General features: G+C 43.6%; 1 protein-coding gene across 1 annotated transcript in view; it reads left to right on the forward strand.

The window, feature by feature from the left end:
* SFI1 (SFI1 centrin binding protein) overlaps nucleotides 1-26990 on the forward strand; it is a 100194-nt gene that overhangs the window by 15273 nt on the left and 57931 nt on the right. Inside the window, 5 exon segments of the mRNA XM_032256566.1 lie at nucleotides 717-890; nucleotides 2621-2692; nucleotides 17280-17390; nucleotides 21469-21563; nucleotides 25765-25882. Coding sequence (XP_032112457.1) covers nucleotides 717-890; nucleotides 2621-2692; nucleotides 17280-17390; nucleotides 21469-21563; nucleotides 25765-25882 — 570 coding nt within the window.

A 26990-nucleotide genomic window follows, 5' to 3' on the forward strand; every position in this document is an offset into this window, starting at 1 on the left:
AAAAAACAACAACACAGTGAGACCTTGTCTCTTAAAAATATATGTTTTTAGGAGGCTGAGGCAGGAGAATTGCCTGAACCCAGGAGGCGGAGGTTGCGGCGAGCCGAGATCGCACCATTGCACTCCAGCCTGGGTAACAAGAACAAAACTCCGCCTCAAAAAAAAAAAATATATATATATATATATATATATATATATATGTTTTTAAATATATATTTATTTAAATAAATATATTTAACACGGTCTGACCGTGTTGTTGTTTTTTTAAGAGACATGGTCTCACCGTGTTGTTGTTTTTTTAAGAGACAAAGTCTCACTGGCATGCATCTGTGGTCCTAGTTGCTTGGGAGGCTCAGATGGGAGGATCGCAAGAGCCTGGGAGGTTGAGGCTGCAGTGAGCTGTGGTCATGCCACAGCATTCCAGCTTGGGCGACAGTGAGAACCTGTCTCAAACAAAAGAAAACTAAGTTAGGCCTAATGACTCCAGAGGGTACCCTCCAGCTCTGTAGTTCCTGCCTAGAGCTGACCCAGCAGTACCCACCTCCAGTCGTTGGCCGATATTTCTGTCAGATTGGGCTGCCTATTATCCTTGAAACCTTGATATTGTCAGTCTTAGTGAGCTTATTTGTTTAATTTTGCTTGTATATTAAAAGTATTTGTATCACATGCAGAGATAACTTTATTCTCTCCTTGCCTCCTTCCTCTTCAAATTTAAGGTATTTTAGGGATGGTGCAATTAAGAAACCTTATTCTCCAAAGACACTGTCCAATAAGAAGTCTTCTGCATCCTTGGGGATCCGGAGGGAGTTACCTAGTACCAGTCATCTAGTGCAGTATCGTGGCACACATGCTTGTACCCGACAGGGCCGGTTAAGAGAATTGCACATCAGGTGAGCTTATGAGTGGCCACCAGTCTGTGGGTACTTTTTTCTTATTCTCCCTTCTTGGTTAAAATGAGGGAATAGTTCTTATTCTCCCATCTCAATTAGTTGGAGATCTTGATGCCTGTTCTATATAGTAGAATGTTCAGATGAAGAAGATATTCAGAAATCTGCAGACATAAAATCTGTCATTGAGTGTTTTCATTTCCCCACTTGTGCCCTGGAATATGAAGCGGTCAAGATTGTTAGACTTTTAGAAAAAGTCTAAACGTGGTCCAAGAAAGAAGGAACTACTCTTTTGTTTCCTTCTTGGATTTTCTGATGAATTCTAGAAGAGGTGTAATACTTCTGCTACTCTTGATTAGGTATATTAAAGACATCCATTTCTTTATTCAAAAATTTATCAGGCCAGGTGTGGTGGTTCACACCTGTAATGCCAGCACTTTGGGAGGCTGAGGTTGGCAGATCACCTGAGGTCAGGAGTTTGAGACCCTGTCTACATGAAAAATACAAAAAATTAGCTGGGTGTGGTGGCACACACCTATAATCCCAGCTCCTTGGAAGGCTAAGGCACGAGAATCGCTTGAACCTGGGAGGAGGAGGTTGCGGTGAGCCAAGATTGCTCCACTGGACTCCAGCCTGAGTGAGAGTAAGGCTCCATCTCTCTCTTTTTTTTTTTTTTCTTTTTTAAAGATGGGGTTTCACCATGTTGGTCAGGCTGGTCTTGAACTCCTGACCTCAGGTGATCCACCTGCCTTGGCCTCCAAAGTGCTTGGATTACAGGCGTGAGCCACCGCACCCGGCCGAGGTGCCATCTCAAAACAATAACAACAACAACAACAACAACAAATTTATCAGGTGCCTACCATGTCAGGTGTTACGCTAGATGCTGAGCATATAAGGTGAATAAGACAATCTTGGTCTATGACTTCATGAAAGTTTAAAATCAGGTAGGCTTGATAGACTGCCAGGCTATAATAATAAAGTGAGATTAGTTCAATGAGAGGAGAAGGATGTGATACCACAGGCACATATGGCAAGAACAGCCACACCAGTATAGGCAGCAATTACTCTCTCTGGAGGAAGTAGAGTTTAAGCTGAGTCCTGAAGGATAATGTAAGAATAAACTAGATAAAGGGCAGGAGAAGGTGTGTTTTAGTTGAGCTCGGGGTTTAACTATATAATATAAAACAAGCCACCTTTCTGTGTATGCCAGGCACTGTGCTAGATACTAGAGGTACCACAAAGCACCAGTTTCTGCTTTCAGGGTCGCACAGTGCAGAGGGAATGACAGACACCCTGTGAGCTGATCACTGTGGTATGGTGTCATAGCATTACAAGAGGGGTTTGAACAGAGGGCTGAGAGTACACAGCTGCTACTCTGTTTACACTGGAGACGGTTCAGGATTAGTGGGCATTTGCCAAGCATTATAGGCAGGAATAATAATATGAACAAAAGAATTTGATGTACTTCCTGCACCTCAGTTTTGAAGTTTTTATCTCTTCATTGACAATTTGCATTGAAAATACATTTTTAAAAAAATCTGCTTGATTTTAGCTTCATAAATCTGCCCATCCTATGCCCTGTTCGATGCAAGATTAGCTATGATACCACCTTTTGACTCATACTAACGTCCCTCTGCCTGAGACCTTAAAGCCTTCCTTTCCTTTCCAGAAAAGTGATGATGTAAGCCCAATGGAATTTTAAAATATGTATATCCTTTTTTTCCATCTTTCAGATGCGTTGCCAGAAAGTTCTTATATTTATGGATTCGAATGACTTTTGGAAGAGTGTCTCCCTCTAAAGCCAGGTAGTATTAGCTCAGAACAACATATTTCTGCTGAGTTCATTCTAGGGTTTTCTTTTGTATTAAGCCTATACATAAAGTTTATTATGACTTGTGCTGTTACATTTCTCCCGTGTTCCTCCCCAGCCTGCAGTAGGCAGAAACAGTCCCTAATATAACCATGTAATATAGTGGTAACTTCATACCTGTTAGTTGACTGCAGCTGCATTCATGGTGAGCTGTGAATGTTATCTACAAAGTAGCTAACGAAGGTTAAGTTTTAGTGTTTAATGTTATGGCCTTTAGCTACTGTGGCCTTCAGTTTCAAAGAAAAAGAAAAACAAATAACAAGCATGTGACCAAATGAAAGAATCAGGCAGGGCTTGGTGGCTTATGCCTGTAAACCCAGCACTTTGGGAGGCCGAGGCAGGCAGATCACCTGAAGTTATGAGTTCGAGACCAGCCTGTCCAAAATGGTGAAACCTCATCTCTACAAAAATTAGCTGAGCGTGGTGGCATACCCCTGTAATACCAGCTACTTGGGAGGCTGAGGAAGGAGAACCACTTGAACCCTGGAGGTAGAGGTCGAGGTCAGCTGAGATCGTGCCATTGCACTCCAGCCTGGGCAACAGAGTAAGACTCCATCTCAAAAAAAAAAAAAAAAAAAAAAAAGAGAGAATCATACTTAAGTAAACTGGATAGATAAGATCTCTCTGGGAAAAGTGTTTGCCCAAGAGAAGTAATTGAGCTCTTTCGCGGGACTGAGAGAGCTGAGACTGACAAATTGACTTGATCTAGTGCAGAACCTGGGGGAAAAAAATTGCCTTTGGCAAAGGAAGTGAAATTTTAGTGAGGAGCAAATCCCTCTGTCATAGCTTCATTTTGTTTAACCAATGCTGTCCATTGCTGTGGTTTTGGGTTATAATTGCTATAGCTGCAGTGCTGAGAGTGGACTACAGGAGAGAGTCACAAGAGTCAGGGACCCTGTGCAGGAGGCAGGGGGACTAGAGAGAAGCGGCCAGCGCAAGGTATGTTTCAAAAAGAGAATTGGCAGCCTTTGAGAATGTAAGCGCTTCCTAAAAACTGAAGTATCCTGGGTTCCCTCCTGCTCCCGTCTTCCCCTTTTCTTTACCATACTATAATCTTTCCTGTTTCAGTTTTCTGATAGTCTGACTCCATTCAATGTCTCTCAAGCAAACTTGGTCTGTGTTTGTTGTCTGAAATCTTTTCTTTGTATACTTGGTGAGGGGCCCTGCTGTTCTATCTCTTCTTTTTGTATCTTTACAGTGAAGCTCCTGATGTGGGTATGTTACCACCCAGATCTAGGTCCATTCTGCCTATGCGTGCTAAATCAATCACCGTAACACACAGGTTTTGCAAAAGAGAAGAGACTTATTTGCAAGGCCACTGAAGGAGGAGGTGGGAGAACAGGTCTCAAATCTGCCTCCTAAAAGATAAGCCTGAGGGATATTTGTGAGTTAGGGAAGTGGGGTGGTTTAAGGTGTGGGGAAAGGTGATTGGCAGTGGAGAAAATAAAGTCGCATTTGTTGTGCACAAGTGTAGTCAGGGTTTATGGCATTTCATAGGACACATATACAGAAAATAGAGGCATTAACATGATCAGAGGGTGGAATTTTTGGCCCTCAGGCATCAAAAGATCCTTTTGGGCACCTTCACAGGCCTAATTGAAGGGCGAGTGGTCTCCACCACTTTTAACGGGACAGGAGTTAGCCCACGTTCCTGAAAAATAACTGAAGTGACCATTGCCGTGGTGACCTATGAGTGTTATCTATAAAGTAGCCAGTGAAGGTTAAGTTTTAGTGTTCAGACTTGGTGTGGTGGCTCATGCCTGTACTCCTAGCACTTTGGGAGGATGAGGCAGGCGTGGATCACTTGAGGTCAGGAGTTCGAAACCAACCTGGCCAACATAGTGAAACTTTGTCTCTACTGAAAATACAAAAAAAATTAGGCGGGCATGGTGGCAGGTGCCTGTAATCCCAGCTACTTAGGAGCCTGAAGCAGGAGAATTTCTTGAACCCGGTAGGCAGAGGTTGCAGTGAGCCGAGATCGCCCCATTGCACTGTAGCCTGGGCAACAGAAAGAAAGTCTGTTCAGCTTCAAAAAAAAAGGTAAAAAAGAATAGAGCAAGGGACCAAAGCATGCAGGGCAGCAGATGTGATCACCTTACCCCTGGTTTTCAGCTGCAGCCCGTCCCTGCTGCAGTGCTAGGCATTGTTCACCTCTATTTTACCTTCTCCTGGATCTTGGGCGAGTCATCCTTCACTGCCTTGGTAGCTCTTTAGTGCCTTAAATAAATTTTTTTGGTCGGCTTTTTTTTGTTGTTCATTGGGAGAATTGATTTAAATTGCCTAATTTGCTATTATCAGAATTCTCTCTTTTTTGTTTAATTCAGTTGCGTATTCTATTGACTTCTTCACTGTTAGCTTAGAAGTTATATTCTTTTACTCTTCCTTTACTGACTGCTCTGATAAGTTACAAAGATGAATGTGTGTGTGTAACTTAACAGAATCTAATGTTAATTGGTCCCTTACTCTCTTCCTAAACAAGACAGGGTCTTTCGAGGAGTTTAGCTCTACCTATCTCCCTTTCTTTGTGTATATTTTTAAGTCTACAAAGCATTATTATTCTCATTTTATTTTTTGAGACAGTCTTGCTCTGTCACTCAGGCTGCAGTGCAGTGGCACAATCTTAGCTCACTGCAACCTCTGCCTCCTGGATTCAAGCGATTCCCCTGCCTCAGCCTCCCAAGTAGCTGAGATTACAGGTGGGAGCCTCCATGCACAGCTAATTTTTGTATTTTTGTAGAGATGGGGTTTCACCATGTTGGCCAGGCTGGTCTCGAACTCCTGACCTCAGCTGATCCACCTGCCTTGGCCTCCCAAAGTGCTGGGATTACAGGCGTGAGCCACCGTGACTGGCCCTAAAAAATCCTTTTTTATTTTTGGAGACAGAGTCTTGCTGTGTCCCGAGGCTGGAGGGAGTGCAGTGATGCGATTTTGGCTCATTGCAACCTCCACCTTCTGGACTACAGGTGCATGCCACCATACCTGGCTGATTTTTGTATTTTTAGTAGAGAAGGGGTTTCACCGTGTTGGCCTGGATGGTCTTTATCTCCTGACCTCATGATCTGCCCATCTCCGCCTCCCTAAGTGCTGGGATTATAGGCATGAGCCACTGTGCCCGACCACCTAAAATTTATTTTTGCGCAATTTTATTTATCTATATTTGACCCATATTTGAGCCAGAACCTCTTTTCAAATAATGCCTGCTTATATTCCAACTCCTTGGGAAATGCTGACTGTATGTTAGAAATACATAGACTCTAAGAGAAAGTCTGACAATGGCTGAAACACATTGAGATTTTCTTTTTCTTTTTCTTTTTCTTTTTTTTTTTTTTTAGTATTTAACTTTTTTATTTTTAGAGACAGGGTCTCACTGTTTCCCAGGCTGGTCTTGAACTCCTGCACTCAAGTGATCCTCCGTGCTCAGCCTCCCGAAGTGCTAGGATTACAGGCATGAGGGGATTTACATTTCTTTTTTTTTATAAGCTATCTAGAGGTTGGCAGCTACTGTTATTGCTTTAGCTGTTCAGTGACGTCATTTCGGACTCAGCCTTCTAGTACCTTTCTAGTTCAGCATCCTTAGCACTTTGGCCCTTTGTCCTCATAGGTAACACTTTGTAGTTGCAAGATGACTATTCTAGCTTTACACAGGAAGGAGGGGGTAAGGGTGGTGTCAGTTTGATCTATTTCTTTATCAAGAAAGAAAACTGCCCTAGAGTTTCCCCCACTGAATTCTGCTTCTGCCTCATTGGCCCGAGCTTTGTCACTGGCAACCTTTAGCTACAGAGGAGGTTGGGAAAGAAATCTTTCTGGCCTCTCTAGTGGATACTGATAAGAAAAAGGGCTTGGCAGTGGGTGTTGTGTTAGCCTGTGACTGCTAACACTGCTACACTGCTTTAAAACATTTGCATTATGCTGTTTTTCATTTCTTTGCTCTTTAGTGGTAGCCAGGTGCATGATCTCAGCTCGTGAAATTTAATGGACAATGCTAAAGCTATACCCTCCCCCGCTCACTCCTACTGCCTCTCCTCCTTAGAGATAGCCACTCTTTTGATTCTAGTATGACTGTTCTCCTGTGATTGTTCTCACTCTTTTGATTCTGGTATGATGTTCTTTTTCCTGTAAAAATATGTGCATGTGATCATAAAGAATAAATGTGTGGTGTACTCCTGTAGTCCTGTCTACTTGGGAGGCTGTGGCAGGAAAATTATTTGAGGCCAAGAGTTTGAGGCTAGCCTGGGAAATGTAATGAGATCCCATCACTTAAAAAGAGGCAGGAGGTGGCTTATGCCTGAATACCAGCACTATGAGCAGACTCATACCCTGCTGTGGTGTAGTGCACAAGGAGAGCTAGTCATGTGATTTATTTCTTCTTTTTTTAGAATAGAGACAGAATCTTTATCTGTTGCCCAGGGTGTTCTCAAACTCCTGGCCTCAAGCAATACTCCCACCTTGGCTTAAAGTGCTGGTATTACAGGCGTGAGCCAAGGTAAGAGGATCACTTGAGCCTAGGAGTTCAAGACCAGACTACGCAACATAGTGAGACCCATCTCTCCAAAGAAAAAAAAATTAGCCAGACGTGGTGGTGCATGCCTGTAGTCCCAGCTATGTGGGAGGCTTAGGTTGGAGGATCACTTGAGCCTGGGAGGTTGGAGTGCAGTAAGCCATTGATCATGCCACTGCACTCCAGCTTGGGCAACAGAGCAAGAGCATGTCTCAAAAATAAATAAATAAGTAAATGGTATGGCTTTGTGTAGTTAGAACATTTATGAATGGTGTCATACTGTACTTTGCAACTTGGGTTTTTATTGCAACAGTATATTTTTGAGGTTTAGCCATGTGATTTCTTTCTTTTTTTTTTTTTTTTTTAGTTATTTATTATAAAAGAGAGATATGGAAATTATTTACATGATGAAAGATTTGAGAATTTCTTCTTTTTGAGATGGAGTTTGGCTCTTGTTACCCAGGCTGGAGTGCAGTGGCACAATCTTGGCTCACTGAAATCTCCACCTCCTGGGTTCAGGCAATTCTCCTGCCTCAACCTCCGGAGTAGATGGGATTACAGGCACGCGCCACCATGCCCAGCCAATGTTTTGTATCTTTAGTAGAGAAGGGGTTTCACCATGTTGACCAGGATGGTCTCGATCTCTTGACCTCATGATCCACCCGCCTCGGCCTCCCAAAGTGCTGGGATTACAGGCTTGAGCCACCGTGCCCTGCAAGATTTGAGAATTTCATTGGAATGGGCAGCTTCACATTGATGCCATTTCAATAGTGACTTATTTCAGTCTACATACTTTCCAAGAATGTCACCATCTCTTTTTTTTATTTTTTTATTTTTTCTTTTCTTCTTGTCTTTGAAAACTCGTTTTCTAATTGTCACCATCTCTAAATAGGAAATAATCCTTGTCATCTAGAACTACTTTGGTGCCTCCGTATCCTAGGAGAAAAACTTTATCTCCAACTTTCACGCTAACTGGTTGAATCTCTCCACTCTTTCCTTTAGAACACGATCCAACAGCAACTACTGTTGCTTAGACTACTTTTCCTTGAATTTTTCTGGAAACATTATGCCTCCTTTGGTTACAGTTTTAGCAGCACTCCTTTCAACCAATACTCAGTCAAAGAGTGGAAGAAACTTTCCAAACACTTGTCCTGCCTTGATTACCTCCACTTCAGACTCGTTGGTACTCTGCTCTGGCACACCGTGGCAAGGAGAGCTAGCCATCTGATTTCTTTCTTCTTCTTTTTAAAAATAGAGACAGAGTCGTTCTCTGAGGCCCAGGCTATACTCGAACTACTGACCTCAAGCAGTCCTCCCATCTTGATTTCTTAAAGTGCTGGGATTACAGAAGTGATCCGCCATGCCTGGTCCTTTCCATGTGGATATACAGCGATTTATTAACTGTGTATATTATGTCATTGTATAAACAAGGCACAGTTTATCTGTTTACTTGCTTTTTAGAATTACAAACAATACTACTGAGTGCATTCCTTTTTTTCTTCTTCATCTTTTTTTTTTTTAAAGACTCCATGTTACCTGGGCAGGAGTACAGTGGCACGATCTCAGCTCACTGCAACCTCTGCTTCCCAGGTTCAAGCGATTCTCCTGCCTCAGTCTCCCAAGTAGCTGGGACTGCAGGCATGTATCACCATGCCCGGGTAATTTTTGTATTTTTAGTAGAGATGGAGTTGGTCAGTTTGGTTTCGAACTCCCGACCTCAGGAGATCCACACGCCTTGGCCTCCCAAAGTGCTGGGATTACAGGCGTTAGCCAGCGCACCCAGCAACATTCTTTTTTTTTTTTTAAGTACAATATCCATTTTATTTTTCTCCAGAGAATAGTTTTTCTTCAGTCCTTAAGGACTCAGCTTCTTACATGGGCGAGAGTCATGGGGCAATGCCTGCAGGTCAAAATTGGGGTGTGGGTATTCAGTTCTAATGGCTTCATGAGATTGATTTCTAACTACCTTGCTGTGAATGGCACAATTCACACATTAAGGTAGCTTTGTATATGGCTTGGGTAGCACCTCGGCATCAAAGACGCTACCTTCAGAAATGCCCCTGACTGCTGCAGCCTCTACTGTGTTTCCAATGATGAATTTCTCTTGTTTTTGTTAAAGTCACTAAATTTGCTAAAATCAGTGTTGAATTTCTAAACTTTTTTTTAACTTGACCTATCAGGTGGCTTTAGAGAGTCCATCATTTCCTCCTTCTTCTAGAATCCCTTTCGTCTCCCAGCTTCTAACTTACCATCCTCTTGTGGTTTTTCTCCTACCTCTTTGCCCCTTCTAACTCTTCTTTGTTGATTCTTCCTCATCTAAATACCCCAACACCTAGTCTTTGTACTGCTTCTTTAGCTGCCTTACAACCGAGGCAGGCTCATCCAGTCTCACAGTGATTCTCAGATGTGTATGCCCAGCCACGACCTCTGCCTCAAAACTCTGGACTTCTACATATGTGACAACTCCACTGGGTGTCATACCATAATATATCCAAAACTGAAATCATCATCTTCCCTACAAACCTCTCTGCTGTGTCTTCCCCCTCCCAGTTAGTGGAAACTCCATCCTTCCAAGTGCTCAGGTCAGAAACGGTGAAGTCATTCTTCACTCCTCTTTTTCTTTCACACCCGATTTTAAAATGCCAAAATCGTGTTGCTTCAGCCTTCAAAATGCATTCAGAATCCAGTCACTTTTCAGGCTTCCGGTAGCTACCACCTAGTCCAAGCCATCAGCATCTTTCCTCCGAGTGACTCCAGTAACTCCTCATTGGTCTCCTGCTTCCTGTCTTGCCCCTAGTCAGTATCTTCTCAGTAGGTAGTCTGAGTAAATCAAGTCACATCATTCTGTCAAACCTCCAGTGGCTTCCTGCTGATTTTCAGTAAAAGCCCAGAGTCCTTACTGTGGCTACAAGACCATCACCTTTTTGTGTTACCTATTGATTTTTTTTCATTTCTGCTGTCATATTTTTAATTTTCAAGAACTTCTTTTTGTTCTCTGCATGTTCCCTTAGCATCCTGAAGGCTCAAAAATTTTTTAGGATAATGTGGTTTAAGATTTTTATCTGCTTGCACTATATTTCTTCTGAGACTCTTTTTTCTTTGTGTTTTTGTTCGCTGTGTCATTTGGAGCCTTTCCTCAAATGTCAAGAGAGTCTTTATTGTCTGTTCATATTAAAGAGTAAGGCCCTAAAAAACTAATTTTAGAAGCTTTTATATGTAAGCATGGGGACTTATAACTTGAAGGCTTCAGTGTAGGCTTTTGGGGCAGATTTCACCAGGGAACCTAGCTGTATGCCTCTCTGAAGGCCTTTCCTCTTTGGTTGATCAGTTTTCCCCAGACAAAAGAGGTAGCCTCCAAATCCTGAAGTGGGTTGGGATTGAGATGAAGGTGGTAATTTTTTTTGTTGTTTTTTTTGAGACAGAGTCTTGCTCTGTCACCCAGGCTGGAGTGCAGTAGCGTGATTGACTCACCACAACCTCCACCTCGTGGGTTCAAGTAATTCTCCTGCCTCAGCCTCTTGAGTAGCTGGGATTACAGGTGCCCCCCACCATGCCTGGCTGATTTTTGTATTATTAGTAGAGATGGGTTTTCACTATCTTGGCCAGGCTGGTCTCGAACTCCTTACCTCATGATATGCCCACCTCAGCCTCCCAAAGTTCTGGGATTACAGACATGAACCACCGTGCCTGGCCTACGATTTTATTTTTTTTTTTTTTTTTTTTTTTTTTTTTTTTTGAGATTGAGTCTCCCTCTGTTGCCCAGGCTAGAGTGCAGTGGTGTGATCTCAGCTCACTGCAACCTCCACCTCCTGGGTTCAAGCAATTCTCCTGCTTCAGCCTCCCGAGTAGCTGGGATTACAGGCGCACGTTACTACGCCTGGCTAATTTTTGTATTTTTAGTGGAGACGAGGTTTCACCATGTTAGTCAGGCTGGTCTCGAACCCCTGACCTCGTGATCTGCCTGCCTTGACTTGCTGGGATTACAGGCATGAGCCACCATGCCTGGCCTTTTTTGTTGTTGTTTTTTGTTTAAACAGAGTCTTATTCTGTCAGTCACCCAGGCTGGAGTGCAGTGGCTTAATATCAGCTCACTGCAACCTCTCCCTCTCAGGTTCAAGCGATTGTCCTGCCTCAGCCTCCCAAGTAGCTGAGACCATAGGCATGCACCATCACACCTGGCTAGTTTTTGTATTTTTAGGAGAGCTGGGGGTCTCTCCATGTTGGCCAGGCTGGTCTTAAATTGGCCTCAAGTGATCCCCCGCCTCAGCTTCCCAAAGTGCTGGGATTATAGGCATGAACCACTGCACCGAAGGCTTGGCTGCAAGCAGGGACAGGAATAATGGGTCTTATTGTTCAGTATATAGACTTTTGGTCTGGGACCATCTCCAAAGCTTTGCCTAGTATTCTGGAGTCCAATGCTTCTCTGGTTCGCCTCTCCAGAGATAAACCTGAGTCTCTGCTTGAGTGAATAATGAGATCCAGGGGCCTAACCACTTCTGACACATAGGCTTGCAAATAATCCTGTGTTTTCATCTCAGTCCACATCTTCTTGTCTCCTGATGCTTCTCATCACTATCCCTTCCTGGGGCTGTGCCACCAGCTAGGTGCTTCTTGTCTCCCTTCCCCCTCAACAACAGGACACTTAGTTCTTTCCTTTCTCTATCTGGTAATTCATCTGCCACTGTATTGCCTAAAATGGACTAAAATTTATTGACAGCTCTTGTCTGTCACCCTTTCTCCTATTTTCTTGGTCTTTATAGACTTATACTTTTTTAATACATTTGCTGTTATTTAATGCAGTGTGGGGAATAGAAGGAGGTAAATGGATATGTTCATTTTACCATGTGCAAATGGCTCCTTATTATTACAGTTTTTTAGAATTGCCAGCCATGGTGGCTCAAGTCTGTAATCCCAGCACTTTGGGAGGCTGAGGCAGGTGGATCACAAGCTCAGGAGTTTGAGACCAGCCTGGCCAACATGGTGAAAGCTCGTCTCTAATGAAAATACAAAAATTAGCCAGGTGTGTGGTGGTGTGCACCTGTAATCCCAACTACTCAGGAGGCTGAGGCACGAGAATTACTTGAACCCAGGAGGCGTGTGTTGCAGTGAGCTGAGATCACGTCACTACACTCCAACCTGGGTGAAAGCGCAAGAGGAAGACCCCCTCCTAAAAAAAAAAAAAAAAAAAAGGCCGGGGTGGTTGCTCACACTTGTAATCCCAGCACTTTGTGAGGCTGAGGTGGGTAGATCATCTGAGGTCAGGAACTCGAGACCAGACTGACCAACATGGAGAAACCCTGTCTCTACTAAAAATACAAAAAATTAGCTGGGTGTGGTGGTGCATGCCTGTAATCCCAGCTACTTAGGAGACTGAGGCAGGAGAATCGCTTGAAGGTGGGAGATGGAGGTTGTGGTGAGCTGAGATCGAACCATTGCACTCCAGCTTGGGCAACAAGAGCAAAACTCCATCTTCAAAAAAGAAAAAATTGTGAACAAATCTCAAAAATTTTTCAAATATTACAGAAATGAACAGTTTAAGAAATGCTAGTCTCCTATAATCCCTCCCTGAGAGAGAACCACTGGCAGTAGTTTGATATTCTGGAACTCTTTCCAGGCTTTTAATATGTATGACATAATCATTTATGTATGTATACACACATGCTTGTTTATATGTACACAAATGTGTATATATTTGTGTGTATATATATATATTTGATGTATTCCAACATAAGTGTGCTGCAAATACATAAAAATAGGCCAGATGCAGTGGCCCATGTCTGTAATCCCAGCACTTTGAAAGGCCTAGGCAGGTGGATTACCTGACGTCAGGAGTTCAAGACCAGCCTGGCCAACATGATGAAACCTTGTCTCTACTAAAGATACAAAAAATTAGCTGGGCCTGGTGGCGTATACCTGTAATCCCAGGGAGGCTGAGGCAGGAGAACCGTTTGAACCTGGGAAGCGGAGGTTGCAGTGAGCTGAGATCACACCATTGCACTCCAGCCTGGGCGACAAGAATGAAACGCCGTCTCAAAAAAATAAAATACTATTTCTAAAAATTATTTATTTATTTTGAGACGAAGTCTTTTTCTGTTACCCAGGCTGAAGTGCATTGGCCTGATCTCAGCTCATTGCAACCTCCACCTCTTGGGTTCAAGCAATTTTCGTGTGTCAGCCTCCCAAGTAGCTGAGACTGTAGGCACGCACCACCACGCCTGACTAATTTTTGTATTTTTGGTAGAGATGGGGTTTCACTGTGTTGGCCAGGCTGGTCTCGCCTGACCTCAAGTGATTTGCCCACCGTGGCCTTTCAAAGTGCTGGGATTATAGGCGTGAGCCACTGTGCCTGGCCTAATTTTTTAAAAAAGATATTATACATACCACGCAGTGCAGTGACTTTAGTTTTTCACCTAGCCACTTTCTGAAGCATCTATCCACTTTAGTACCCTTAGCTCTGCTTTATTCGTAGAAAATGAGTGCATGGCATTGATGGAATTGTGTTAACCTGTCCTCTTTTGATGGGTAATTGTGATGTTTCACTCTCTCTTGTTACTATTGTAAGCAATGGTGAAATGAATTCCCTTATGTGTGTCTTTGTAAGCTAGTTTTCAAAAACTGTAAATGGAGTCGGGTGCCTGTAATCCCAGCACTTTGGGAGTCTGAGGCCAGTGGACCCGAGCTTAGGAGTTCGAGACCAGCCTGGCCAACACGGTGAAACCTCTTCTTTACTAAAAGTACAAAAATTAGCTGCCTGTAGTCCCAGCTACTCACGAGACAGAGGCAGGAGAATAGCTTGGACCAGGCGGGATGGCTCATGCTTGTAATCCCAGCACTTAGGGAGGACAAGGCGGGCAGATCATGAGGTAAGGAGATTGAGACCATCCTGGCCAACATGGTAAAACCCCATCTCTACTAAAAATACAAAAATTGGGCCAGACATGGTGGCTCACGCCTGTAATCCAAGCACTTTGGAGGCCAAGGCGGGCGGATCACCTGAGGTCGGGAGCTCGAGACCAGCCTGACCAACATGGTGAAACCCCATCTTTAAAAAAAAAAAAAAAAAAAAGGCCGGGCGCGGTGGCTCAAGCCTGTAATCCCAGCACTTTGGGAGGCCGAGGCGGGTGGATCACGAGGTCAAGAGATCGAGACCATCCTGGTCAACATGGTGAAACCCCGTCTCTACTAAAAATACAAAAAATTAGCGGGGCATGGTGGTGTGTGCCTGTAATCCCAGCTACTCAGGAGGCTGAGGCAGGAGAATTGCCTGAACCCAGGAGGCGGAGGTTGCGGTGAGCCGAGATCGCGCCATTGCACTCCAGCCTGGGTAACATGAGTGAAACTCCGTCTCAAAAAAAATAAAAATAAAAAAAAATGCAAAAATTAGCTGGGTGTGGTGGTACACACCAGTAATCCCAGCTACTTGGGAGGCTGAGGCAGGAGAATCACTTGAACCTGGGAGGTGGAGATTGTGGTGAGCCTAGATTGCGCCACTGCACTCGTGCCTAGAGCAAAGCAAGACTCCGTCTCAAAGAAAAAAAAACTGTGAATGGGTTTGGAGGAATGACATGTTAGTAACCTGCAGAATCATGACAAGAAATTCAAAGTGATTGATAGGCCAGCATGGTGGCTCACACTTGTAATCCCAGCACTTTGGGAGGCTAAGGTGGGCAGATTGAGCTCAGGAGTTCAAGACCAGCCTGGGCAACATGGTGAAACCCCATCTCTACTGAAATACAAAAATTAGCTAGGCCGGGTGATGTGCTCCTGGAGTCATAGCTACTCGAGAGACTGAGGCACGAGAATAACTTGAATCCAGGAGGCGGAGATTGCAGTGAGCAGAGATTGTGTCACTGTACTCCAGCGTGGGTGACAGAGCAAGACTCTCAAAAAAGAAAAAAGAAATCAACACCATCTGTGACTGCTCTTCTGTGTTCCTTATTACCTTTTTCCTCACTACTTTCTCTTACTCATCTTTTGCTGCTGTTACAATTCCCCTCTTCAGATTTCAGCTAAATTAATATCCTATATGTTCCTGTTAAGTACTAGGAATATTGTTAGGCATTCACTTATTTTATAACTTTAAATTCACATGTTTGTAAATAAGACATTACTACTTTTTAGTAATAAAAATATTTTTCTGGTGAATGAAAACAAAAATAGTAATTTTCAATTCACTTTATGGTATTTGAAAAGTGAGATTTTGGGAGACCAAGGCAGGAGGATCACCTGAGCCCAGGAGTTCAAGACTAGCTAGGGTAACATGATGAAATCCTGTCTCTACAAAAAAATAAAAAATTAGCCAGGCATAGTAGTGGAGCATGTCTGTAGTCACAGCTACTTTGAAGGCTGAGGTGGAAGGATCACTTGAACCTAGGAGGTCAAGGCTGCAGTGAACCATGACTGCACCACTGCATTTCAGCCCGGGCAACAGAGGGAGACTCTGTCTCAAAAAAAAATTATCAGGGCCGGGTGCGGTGGCTCAAGCCTGTAATCCCAGCACTGTGGGAGGCCGAGGCGGGTGGATCACGAGGTCAAGAGATCGAGACCATCCTGGTCAACATGATGAAACCCCGTCTCTACTAAAAAGACAAAAAAATTAGCTGGGCATGGTGGCGCGTGCCTGTAATCCCAGCTACTCAGGAGGCTGGGGCAGGAGAATTGCCTGAACCCGGGAGGCGGAGGTTGCAGTGAGCCGAGATCGCGCCATTGCACTCCAGCCTGGGTAACAAGAGCGAAACTCCGTCTCAAAAAAAAAAAAAAAGAGAAAAAAATCAGATTTTTATTTTACTTTAACATCTTTAATCGGTAAAATCAATATTAGAAAAATTTTCACCTCATTTCTAGTTTAAGTAGTTCTGAGATTCTGATCTGAAAAAGCCAATTTATGTTTTTTTGATTGTTTAAGAGATAGGGTCTTGACCTCTGAGGCTCAAGTGATCCTCCCACCTAGGCCTCTAGAATAGCTGGGACCACAGGTACATGCCACCATGCTTGGCTAATTAAAAAAAATTTTTGTAGAGCTAAGTACAGTGGCTTATGTCTGTAATACCAGCACTTTGGAAGGCTCAGGTGGGAGGATCACTTGAGCCCAAGATTTCGAGACCAGCTTGGGTAATATAGTGAGACATCATCATAAACTTTATTTTTAAATTTTTTGGTAGAGATGGAGTCTTATTTTTTTAATTTTATTATTTTATTTTTACTTTTATTTTTTTTGAGACAGAAGTCTTTCTCTGTCACCCGGGCTGGAGTGCAGTGGTGCGATCTTGGCTCACTGCAACCTCTCCCTCCCGGGTTCAGGCGATTCTCCTTCCTTGGCCTCCCAAGTAGCTGGGATTACAGATGCCTACCATCACACCTGGCTGACTTCTCTATTAGTAGAGATGGGATTTCGCCATGTTGGCCAGGCTGGTCTCAAACACCTGACCTCAGGTAATCCACCCACCTTGGTTTCCCAAAGTGCTGGGATTACAGGCATGAGTGACTGCACCTGGCTTATTATTATTTTTTTTAATGTATTTGAGACAGGTTCTCACTCTGTCGCCCAGGCTGAAGTGCAGTGGCAAGATCTCAGTTAATTGTAACCTCTGCCTCCTGGGCTCAAGTGATCCTCCCACCTCAACTTCCCAGGTAGCTGGGACTGCAATAGCACGCCCCCACTATGCCTGGCTAATTTTTAATTTTTTGTAGAGATTGGGTTTCACCTTGTCACCCAGCCTGGTCTTGAACTCCAACAATCCACCTGTCTCAGCCTCCCAAAGTGCTGGGATTACAGGCATAAGCCACTGCACTCAGCCCTAGATGGAGTCTTGCTCTGTTGCCCAGGCTGGTCTCAAACTCCTCGCGACCTCTCAGTGTTGGGATTACAGGCATGAGCCACCATGCCTGGCTTCCATTTTTAATCTATCTTGGTGTTTATGTTTTTATGAGAAGGCAACAATAATGTGAAACTATGATTTGGGAATAGACGTCAGCTCCAACGTCATTGTATATAATTCTCTGATTTTTTTTTTTATTCCCCCAGATTTTACTATGAGCAGCAATTACTGCGGAAGGTCTTCGAAGAATGGAAAGAAGAGTGGTGGGTTTTCCATCATGAGTGGAAACTCTGTGTTCGAGCTGACTGTCACTACAGGTCAGATTTCATGTTACACTCCTTCAATTTTACTGAGGCACATTATCAGATGACTACTTGTTGGCATGTTTATGGTCAAAATGGGTAAACTTTGGATCGCTTATGTGTTGGTTATGCTAATAGTTTGAATGGGTTTTTCCCACCCATTCTCACTTCTATATAATTCCTAATTCTGAAACGATTGGGTTTTTGGGTTTTTTTTTTTTTTTGAGACAGACTTTTGCTCTTGTTGCCGAGGCTGGAGTGCAATGGTGTGATCTTGGCTCACTGCAATCTCTGCCTCATGAGTTCAAGCAGTTCTCCTGCCTCAACCTCCCAAGCAGCTGGGATTACAGGCATGTGCCACCGTGCCTGGCTAATTTTATATTTTTAGTAGACATGTGGTTTCTCCATGTTGGTCAGGCTGGTCTCCTCATCTCAAGTGGTCTGCTCGCCTCGGCCTCCTAAAGTGCTGGGATTACAGGTGTGAGCCACCATGCCTCACCCTGTTTTAAAGTAATAAATTGTTTTAATTTATATTGATTATGGGAGAAAACATATGCCCAAAATAGAACATTAAGAAAATAGAGGCCAGGTGCAGTGACTCATGCCTGTAATCCTAGTACTTTGGGATTCCAAAGCAGGTAGATCACTTAAGCACAAGAGTTTGAGACCAGCCTCAGCAACATGATGTAATCCCATCTCTACCAAAAAGTACAAAAAATTAGGGGGGTGTAGTGGTGCTGAGATTGTGCCACTACACTCCAGCCTGGGCAACACAGCTAGACCCTGTCTCAAAAAAAAGAAAGAAAAAAAAAACTCAACCCCTTGACATTCACATTCCCAGGGATAAGAGAAGGGGAAAGTAACAATTGAGAATTGTTAAATACACATTTTCAGACCTTTTTTTTAAAACCTGAATGTCATTTCTTGTAGATCGTATATTTAAAATGATATTCACTCTTATTGTAGTTATGTCTTTATCTAGGTTCTTTGGAGCAAGAGTTCTGTTTATGGCTATTTCAGATAAAATAGAGACACGCTGAGTTCTTCTGATAAGCAGATAGCAGGTGGATCACCTGAGGTCTGGCCACCTGAGCCAGGTGCAGTGGCTGGTGCTTGTAATCCCAGCACTTTGGGAGGCTGAGGCGGGTGGATCACCTGAGGTTGAGAGTTTGAGACCAGCCTGATAAACATGGAGAAACCCTGTCTCTACTAAAAATACAAAATTAGCCGGGTATGGTGGTGTGCATGCCTGTAACCCTTGGTATTCAGGAGGCTGAGGCAGGAAAATCACTTGAACCTGGCAGGTGGAGGTTGCAGTGAGCTGAGATCATGCCATTGCACTCCAGCTTGGGCAATAAGAGCGAGACTCTGTCTCAATCAATCAATCAAATAAAAGATAAAAATACAAAATTCCTGTGCAACATGGTGAGACCCCCATCGCAACTAAAATACAAAAAAAATTTGCCAGGCTTGGCAGCATGCGTCTGTAGTCCCAGCTACTTGGGAAGTTGAGACAGGAGAATTGCTTGAATCTGAAGATGGAGGTTGCAGTGAGCTGAGATTGCACCACTGCACTCTAGCCAGGGAGACAGGGTGAAACTTTGTCTCCAAAAAAAAAAAAGAATTAGCTGGGCATGGTGGCGTGTGCCTATAGTCCCAGCCACTCATGAGGCTGAGGCAGGAGAATCCCTTGAACTCAGGAGTTAGAGGTTGTAGTGGGCCAAGATCATGCCACTGCACTGCAGCCTGGGTGACAGAGTGAGACTCTGTCCTAAAAAAAAAAAAAAGTTTTTTAAAATGAACATTAAAAAAAAAAGGAAACGGCCGGGCGCGGTGGCTCAAGCCTGTAATCCCAGCACTTTGGGAGGCCGAGGCAGGTGGATCACGAGGTCAAGAGATCAAGACCATCCTGGTCAACATGGTGAAACCCCGTCTCTACTAAAAATACAAAACATTAGCTGGGCATGGTGGCGTGTGCCTGTAATCCCAGCTACTCGGGAGGTTGAGGCAGGAGAATTGCCTGAACCCAGGAGGCGGAGGTTGCCGTGAGCCGAGATCACGCCATTGCACTCCAGCCTGGGTAACAAGAGTGAAACTCCGTCTCAAAAAAAAAAAGGAAACTATGAAGAGATGAAGATCATAAGATGTATGGTGTGTGTATCAAGAAGGAAAAGGTGTCAATGACCACGTAGTGCAAAAGAGAAGTGATTTTTTTTTTTTTTTTTTGAGACAGAGTCTTGCTTTGTTGCCCAGGCTGTAGTACAATGGCGTGATCTGCACTTATTACAACCTCCGCTTCCTGGGTTCAGGCGATTCTCCTGCCTCAGCCTCCAGAGTAGCTGGGATTACAGGTGCACGCCACCACGCCCAGCTAATTTTTTGGATTTTTAGTAGAGATGGGGTTTCCCATGTTGGCAAGGCTGGTCTCAAACTTCTGACCTCCTGATCCTCCAGCCTTGGCCTCCTAAAGTGCTGTGATTACAAGTGTGAGCCACCACGCCTGGCTGAGAAGTGATGTTTTTTATAGTGTGGATAGTTAAGATAATTAAGATGTGACTGTTGGCCAGGCATGGTTGTTCACACCTGTAATCCTAGCACTTTGGGAGGCTGAGGCAAGAGGATCACTTGAGCCCAGGAGTTGGAGACCAGCCTAGGCAACATGGCAAAATCCCCTCTCTACAAAAAAATACAAAAATTAGCCAGGTGAGATGGTGGATACCTGTAGTCCCATCTACTTGAGAGGCCAAGGTGGGAGGAGCACCTGAGCCCAGGGAGGGCTCAAGGCTACATTGAGCCGTGTTCACATTACTGCACTCCAGCCTGGGTGACAGAGTGAGACCCTATCTAAAAAAAAAAAAAGACAAGACCGTCATTCCAAGCATCATGGATTTTTCTTTCTTTTTTAATTTGAGACAGAGTCTTGCTGTCACCCAGGCTGGAGTGCAGTGGAGCAATCTCGGCTTGCTGCAACCTCCACTTCCCAGGTCCAAGCAATTTGCCTATCATATAGGCACATGCCACCACACCTGGCTAATTTTTATATTTTTAGTAGAGACGGGATTTCACCATGTTGGCTAGGCTGGTCTTGAACTCCCAACCCCATTTGATCCGCCCACCTTGGCCTCCCAAAATGCTGAGATTACAGGCGTGAGCTACTGCACCTGGCCCAAACATTATGGATTTTTGGATGATGAAAGTTAACTTATTCTTGGAAAAGTCAAGCCTTTTCTTGGTCAGTGACACTTTAAGGTATGGAGAATGACTCTTCTTTGAGGAAAATAGAGTTCATTGTGATTGTAGGAAATGAAATTTTAGCTTTGATACAGATACGGATTGCATTTTTTCTTTTTTTTTTTTTTTCCTAATCAGAAGCATCCCTGTTAATTTCTTCTGAGTATAGAACAGACTTGGTGTGTTGGGTTAGGAGTTGTTTTATTGTTGTTGTTTGGTTGTTGCTGTTTTTCTGAGACAGCATCTTGCTCTGTTGCCCAGGCTGGAGTGCAGTGACACATGATCTTGGCTTACTGCAACCTTCGCCTCCTGGGTTCAAGTGACCCTCCTGTCTCAGCCTCCCAAGTAGCTGGGATTACAGGTGTGTGCCACCGCACCCAGCTAATTTTTTTTTTTGTTTTTTAGAAGCAGTCTCACTCTGTCGCCAGGCTGAAGTGCAGTGGTGTGATCTCGGCTCACTGCAACCTCCGCCTCCTAGGTTCAAGTGATTCTCTTGCGTCAGCCTTCCAAGGAGCTGGGACTACAGGTGCGCACCACCACGCCTGGCTAATTTTTGTATTTTTAGTAGAGATGGGGTTTCACCGTGTTGGCCAGGATGGTCTCAATCTTTTGACCTCGTGATCCGCTCACCTTGGCCTCCCAAAGTGCTGGGATTACAGGTGTGAGCCACTGTGCCTGGCTTAATTCTTGCGTTTTTAGTAGAGGTGGGGTTTCACCATATTGGCCAGGCTGGTCTTGAACTCCTGACCTCGAGTGATCCACCTGCCTCGGCCTCCCAAAGTGCTAGGATTACAGACATGAGCCACTGCGCCTGGCTTGTTGTTTTGTTTTAAAGAAATGCCATTTGCTTTTTACTCCTCAGGTATTACCTGTACAACCTGATGTTCCAGACCTGGAAGACCTACGTGCGTCAGCAGCAGGAGATGAGGAGCAAGTTCATTAGAGCCGAAGTTCATGGTGAGAAAAAGAAGTACATGTCTAAAGAAGATGCCCACATTTACTTTGCAGAAAGTCTTAGGAAGGACAAACACATTGTCTTAGAGATAGAATAACTCTAGGTCTAAGGAAGATTTATTTGATTTTCTTTCATAATCTTAGAGTAGAATCTTAGACCTGGAATAACTCTAGATCTAAGGAAGATTTGTTTGATTCTCTTTCATAATTTTTCAGAAAGTGTGATCTCTGAGTGGGTACCTTAGGATTGGGTCTCTGGCTTTCTCAATATGGCATGGTTTAAGCCCTTAAAGCTCATTTAATCAGAATTTGTGTGAACTGGCTGTTCCTGGCCTGCTGGCTCAGTGTGCTGGCTGTGACTCCCCCATGGCACCTGGGGCTTCGGTCTATCTTGCTGTGTCAAGTTGCCTGGAGAGTCTGGAGCAGGGCTGCAGTGCTCTTTTTTTTTATCTGCTTTCCCAAGTTGTCCCTTAGTGATACTAAAGTGGCCACTTTAGCTCTGGTTAGAGTCTGGTTTCTCTGTGAATTGAACCCAGAAACCCATGTGGAGAGTCTAAGGAAAAAGACATAGAGTTTCAAAATGATAACACAGACTGGATTCGCAGCAGAATGTCCTAAAGATGCCTCAAACTCTGCAATATACAAGTACAACCTGTCAGCTCCCCTACCACTTAGACCTGCTGTTCCTTTGACTTTTCCTTAGTAATGGCATCCATTCCTCAAGCCTTGTGTCATCAGTTACCTAATCTTTTAAGATGGCCCTCTGAGCATCAGTTGCAATCATCTTTGCATTGCTACTGCCTGAGAGTAATCCTCATCTTTTTTTCCAGAGTGTTATAAGTGCCTCTTCATTAATCTCTCTCATTTATTTTTTCCCTGCAATTTCTGCCTCCTAGCCAGGTGAGGTGGTGGGTGCCTGTAGTTCAGGTGATTCTCCTGTTTTAGCCTCCCGAGTAGTTGGGATTACAGGCGCCTGCCACCATGCCTGGCTAATTTTTGTAGTTTTAGTAAAGATAGGGTTTCACTATGTTGGCCAGGCTGGTCTCAAACTCCTGACCTCAGGTGATTCACTGCCTCGGCCTCCCAAAGTACTGGGATTATAGGCATGAGCCACCATGCCTGGCCAAATATTTCATAATTATGATTTGATTTCTTCGGATTCTGTAGCTGTCGCCCCCTTTCATTCCTTGACGTTGGTAATTTATTTCTTTGGTCTTTTATTCTTGCTTAGTCTGGCTAGAGGTTTATCCCAGGATGATCTTGATCTTCTGACCTCATGATCTGCCTGCCTTGGCCTCTCAAAGTGCTGGGATTACAGGCGCGAGCCACCATAGCCAGGCTTTTCGTTTTTTCTTTTTCAGATAGAGTCTCTCTCTGTCACTCAGGATGGAGTGCAGAGTGGTGCAAGCTCGATTCACTGCAACCTCTGCCTCCCAGGTTCAAGTGATTTTCCTGCACCAGCCTCCCGAGTAGCTGGAATTATAGGTGCCTGCCACCACACCCAGCTAATTTTTTTTTTTTTTTGTATTTTTAGTAGAGGCGTTTACTGCTATAAAGTTCTCTTAAACACTAACTACATTACAGAAATTTTAATAAGTTATATTTCTGTTTCCATTCAGTAAAAAATTTGTTTTCTGATTTTCCCTGAGACCCCCTCTGTGCCCCATAGATTATTTAGAAGTGTGTTTAGTTTTGTAATATTTGGGATTTTCCCAATATCTTTCTATTAAGGATTTCTAGTTTATTCCATTATGGTTAGAGAACAAGACTTAATATCATTTCGGTTCCTTTGATTTTGTTAAAGTTTGTTTTGTGGCCCCAAATAGGTTGGCTCTATCTTGTAAATGTTCAGTATTTACTTGAAGAATGTACATTCTGCTGTCTCATATTATTTATAGTTACAGTGAATCTAGCTAGGTATTATGGAATAGAAGGAAAAAGTCATTTGGAGGTTTAAGATAAAAAGAGTTGTCCAGGCACGGTGGCTCACACCTGTGATCCCAGCACTTTGGGAGGCCAAGGTGGGAGGATTACTTGAGGCCAGGAGTTCAAGATCTGCCCAGGCAACATGGCAAAAACCTCATCTCTAAAAAAAAAAAAAATAAGAAAATTAGCCAGTTGTGGTGGTGCACGTCTGCAGTCCCAGCTATTCAAGAGGCAAGAGTTATTTCTGACATATAACTAGTTATGTCAGGCCGTGTCCATAGACCTCAGGGAGTGTCCATTCACTCTTGCACTGTTTTTTTGTTTTTTTTTGAGACAGAGTTTCACTCTTGTTACCCAGGCTGGAGTGCAATGGCGTGATCTTGGCTCACCGCAACCTCCGCCGCCTGGGTTCAGTCAATTCTCCTGCCTCAGCCTCCTGAGTAGCTGGGATTACAGGCACGCGCCACCGTGCCCAGCTAATGTTTTGTATTTTTAGTAGAGATGGGGTTTCACCATGTTGACCAGGATGGTCTTGATCTGTTGACCAGGATGGTCTCGATCTCTTGACCTCATGATCCACTCCCCTCGGCCTCCCAAAGTGCTGGGATTACAGGCTTGAGCCACTGCGCCCGGCTCTTGCACTGTTAAATAAAACTTTGCAAGAACTTTTAAGCCTTAAGGAAGCCTTAAGGAAGCATGGGTCTCAAATTGTCATGTGTATCAGAATCATAGCAGAGACAGTTAATGAGATTCCTGTGTTCCATATTCTGGAAAGAGCAGATAGTGTTTATTTTAGAAATTTTTCATAGATACATAATCTCATATACACTTTCCAAACATATCTCTGAGAGAGGCGCCATTTTACAGATGAGGAACTTGTATGAGATTACTTATGTAATAAGTGAAAGAGCCAGTAAGTCTGGCTTGCCTTACTCAGGATCTCCCAAATTCTAAACCACAGCACCGCACTAGTCTTCATTACCTGAAGTGTGCTAATTCCTGATATCCAGGGTGAAACCAAGCAAGTTACATGTTAAATTCTCTTTCATATTTTGATTTGTCAACAACTGTGAAATATAAAATATAGTTATAGTTCTATTGACTACATCTTGGAGGTTGTCCTAAAAATGATTTATATAATTTTATTTTCTCCTTTGTCTTCTAAAAAGATAAGAAATTTACTTCATTAGTAGTGACTTTCATAATGAAAATATAATTTACAACAAGGAGAGACCTGTGTGCGTTTGCATTTTCCATATCTAGTAAATTATCTTTTCTCCAGGATCATTACTAGGCATTTTTATGTTTCCTCAGTGTATATATTCTTTCCCTTTATCTTGCTTATTCTGTTTTACAATTACTGTTTCAAACAGCAAGTTTTTTTTTCCTCTTTACTAAAAAGTGTGAGCTTGGAGTCAAACAGCAAGTTTTATATCGTGGTTTCTTCTTCTTTAACTTTGTAATGTGGAAAGCTTTAAATATCTACAAAAATTGAAAGGTGTCTTTTTTTTTTTTTTTGAGACAGAGTCTCACTCTGTTGCTCAGGCTGGAGGGCAATGGCACAATCTCAGCTCACTGCAACCTCCACCTCCCGGGTTTGAGCAATTCTCCTGCCTCAGCTTCCTGAGTAGCTGGGACTACAGGTGCACGCCATCATACCCGGCTAGTTTTTGTACTTTTAGTAGACACAAGTTTCACCAGGTTGATCAGGCTGGTCTCTCCTGACCTCAGGTGATCTACTAGTCTCGGCCTCCCAGAGTGTTGGGATTACAGGCATGAACCACCACGCCCAGCCTGAAAGATGTTTAATAGAATAATGAACCTCTGTGTATGCATTACCCAGCTTTGATTATCCACTCATGCCATTATTGTGAGATCCATCTCTCTACTTCTTTGCTGCCTGTTTATTCACATCATTTCATCTAAAAATTGCGGAGTATATCTATAAAAATAAGCGCTTTATTAGAACAGCAGCTATTAAATGTGTTCAAGACAAAGAAGAAGAAAAAATAAGTGCTTTTAAAGCAAAGGGTTTTTGAGCAGTTCAGTATGTTAATTTTTCTTTAAACGCTTTGTAAAAGTCATTATTTGCTCAAAGTCTTCACGTGTTCTTGCACCGTAATTACTTGTGTAGTGCTTCACAACTTTTCCAGCAGGGGGCACTTGGAGGTTGGAGGGATTTAGATATTCAAAGGAAAGAAAGCCCTTGAGCTTTTATCATAACCCGGAGTAATCCATCTCTTCCCATGCCTTTTGAAAATCTCTTTGGTGAATCTAGATGCAAAGCAAAAGATGGGACAAGCCTGGAAGTCTTGGTTGATCTACGTGGTTTTTCGCAGGACCAAACTTCAGATGCAGACTACGGCTCTGGAGTTTAGGCAACGGAGTATCCTATGGTGAGTCTCCTCAACTGTCCTACAGATTAGCAACCATCGTTTTACCTCATCAGCTTTATGGTGCTGGAAAGCAGCATAAAAACCCACCTTAAAACAATGGTTTGTTTTTGTTTTTGAGATAGGGTCTTTCCGTGTCACCCAGGCTGGAGTGTAGTGGCACAATCGTAGCTCACTGCAGCTTCCACCTCCCAAGCTCAAACAGTCCTTCTGCCTCAGCCTTCCGAGTAGCTGGGACTACAGGCATGCACCACTATGCCCAGCTAATTTCTTTTTTTCATTTGTTTTGTAGAGGCGGGGTTTTGCCATGTTTCCCAGGCTGCTCTTGAATTTGTGGGCTCAAGCGATCTGCCCACCTCAGCCTCCCAAAGTGCTAGGATCGTAGGCATGAGCCACCATGCCCTGCTCCCACCTTGAAATAATGTTGTTTTTTTTTTTTTTTTTTTTTTTTTTTTGAGACGGAGTTTTTTCTCTTGTTACCCAGGCTAGAGTGCAATGGCGCAATCTCGGCTCACCGCAACCTCCGCCTCCTGGGTTCAGGCAATTCTCCTGCCTCAGCCTCCTGAGTAGCTGGGATTACAGGCACGCGCCACCATGCCCAGCTAATTTTTTGTATTTTTAGTAGAGACGGGGTTTCACCATGTTGACCAGGATGGTCTCGATCTCTTGACCTCGTGATCCACCCGCCTCGGCCTCCCAAAGTGCTGGGATTACAGGCTTGAGCCACCGCGCCCGGCCGAAACAATGTTTTGAACATAGGTGATGCCCAATAAAGATTTAATGATAACTTGTTCAACTATAAGATCAGATTTTTACATAATCATAATTAACACTAATTGAGTACTATGTTCTAAACCCTATATTAAGCTTGTGTGTGCATGTGTTAATTTCATAAAGTATCTTCTTTAACCCTCACTGTAAATTATAAGCACCATGATTGTACTTATAATTTAAGATTAAGATGTACAATAATGCTCAGAGAGGTTGAGTAACCTGCCTAGCACATACAGGTTGTAATTGGCAAAACTAGGCTCACCCACCCATGCCCTTTACTGCTGTTCTGCATTGCAGCCCATCAGCATTGTAGACATACTGAGGAGCATGAGTTAAT

The sequence above is a fragment of the Sapajus apella genome, unplaced genomic scaffold (genome assembly GCF_009761245.1).
Source record: "Sapajus apella isolate SASKATOON/1434 unplaced genomic scaffold, GSC_monkey_1.0 scaffold95, whole genome shotgun sequence".
Taxonomy (NCBI): Eukaryota; Metazoa; Chordata; class Mammalia; order Primates; family Cebidae; genus Sapajus; species Sapajus apella.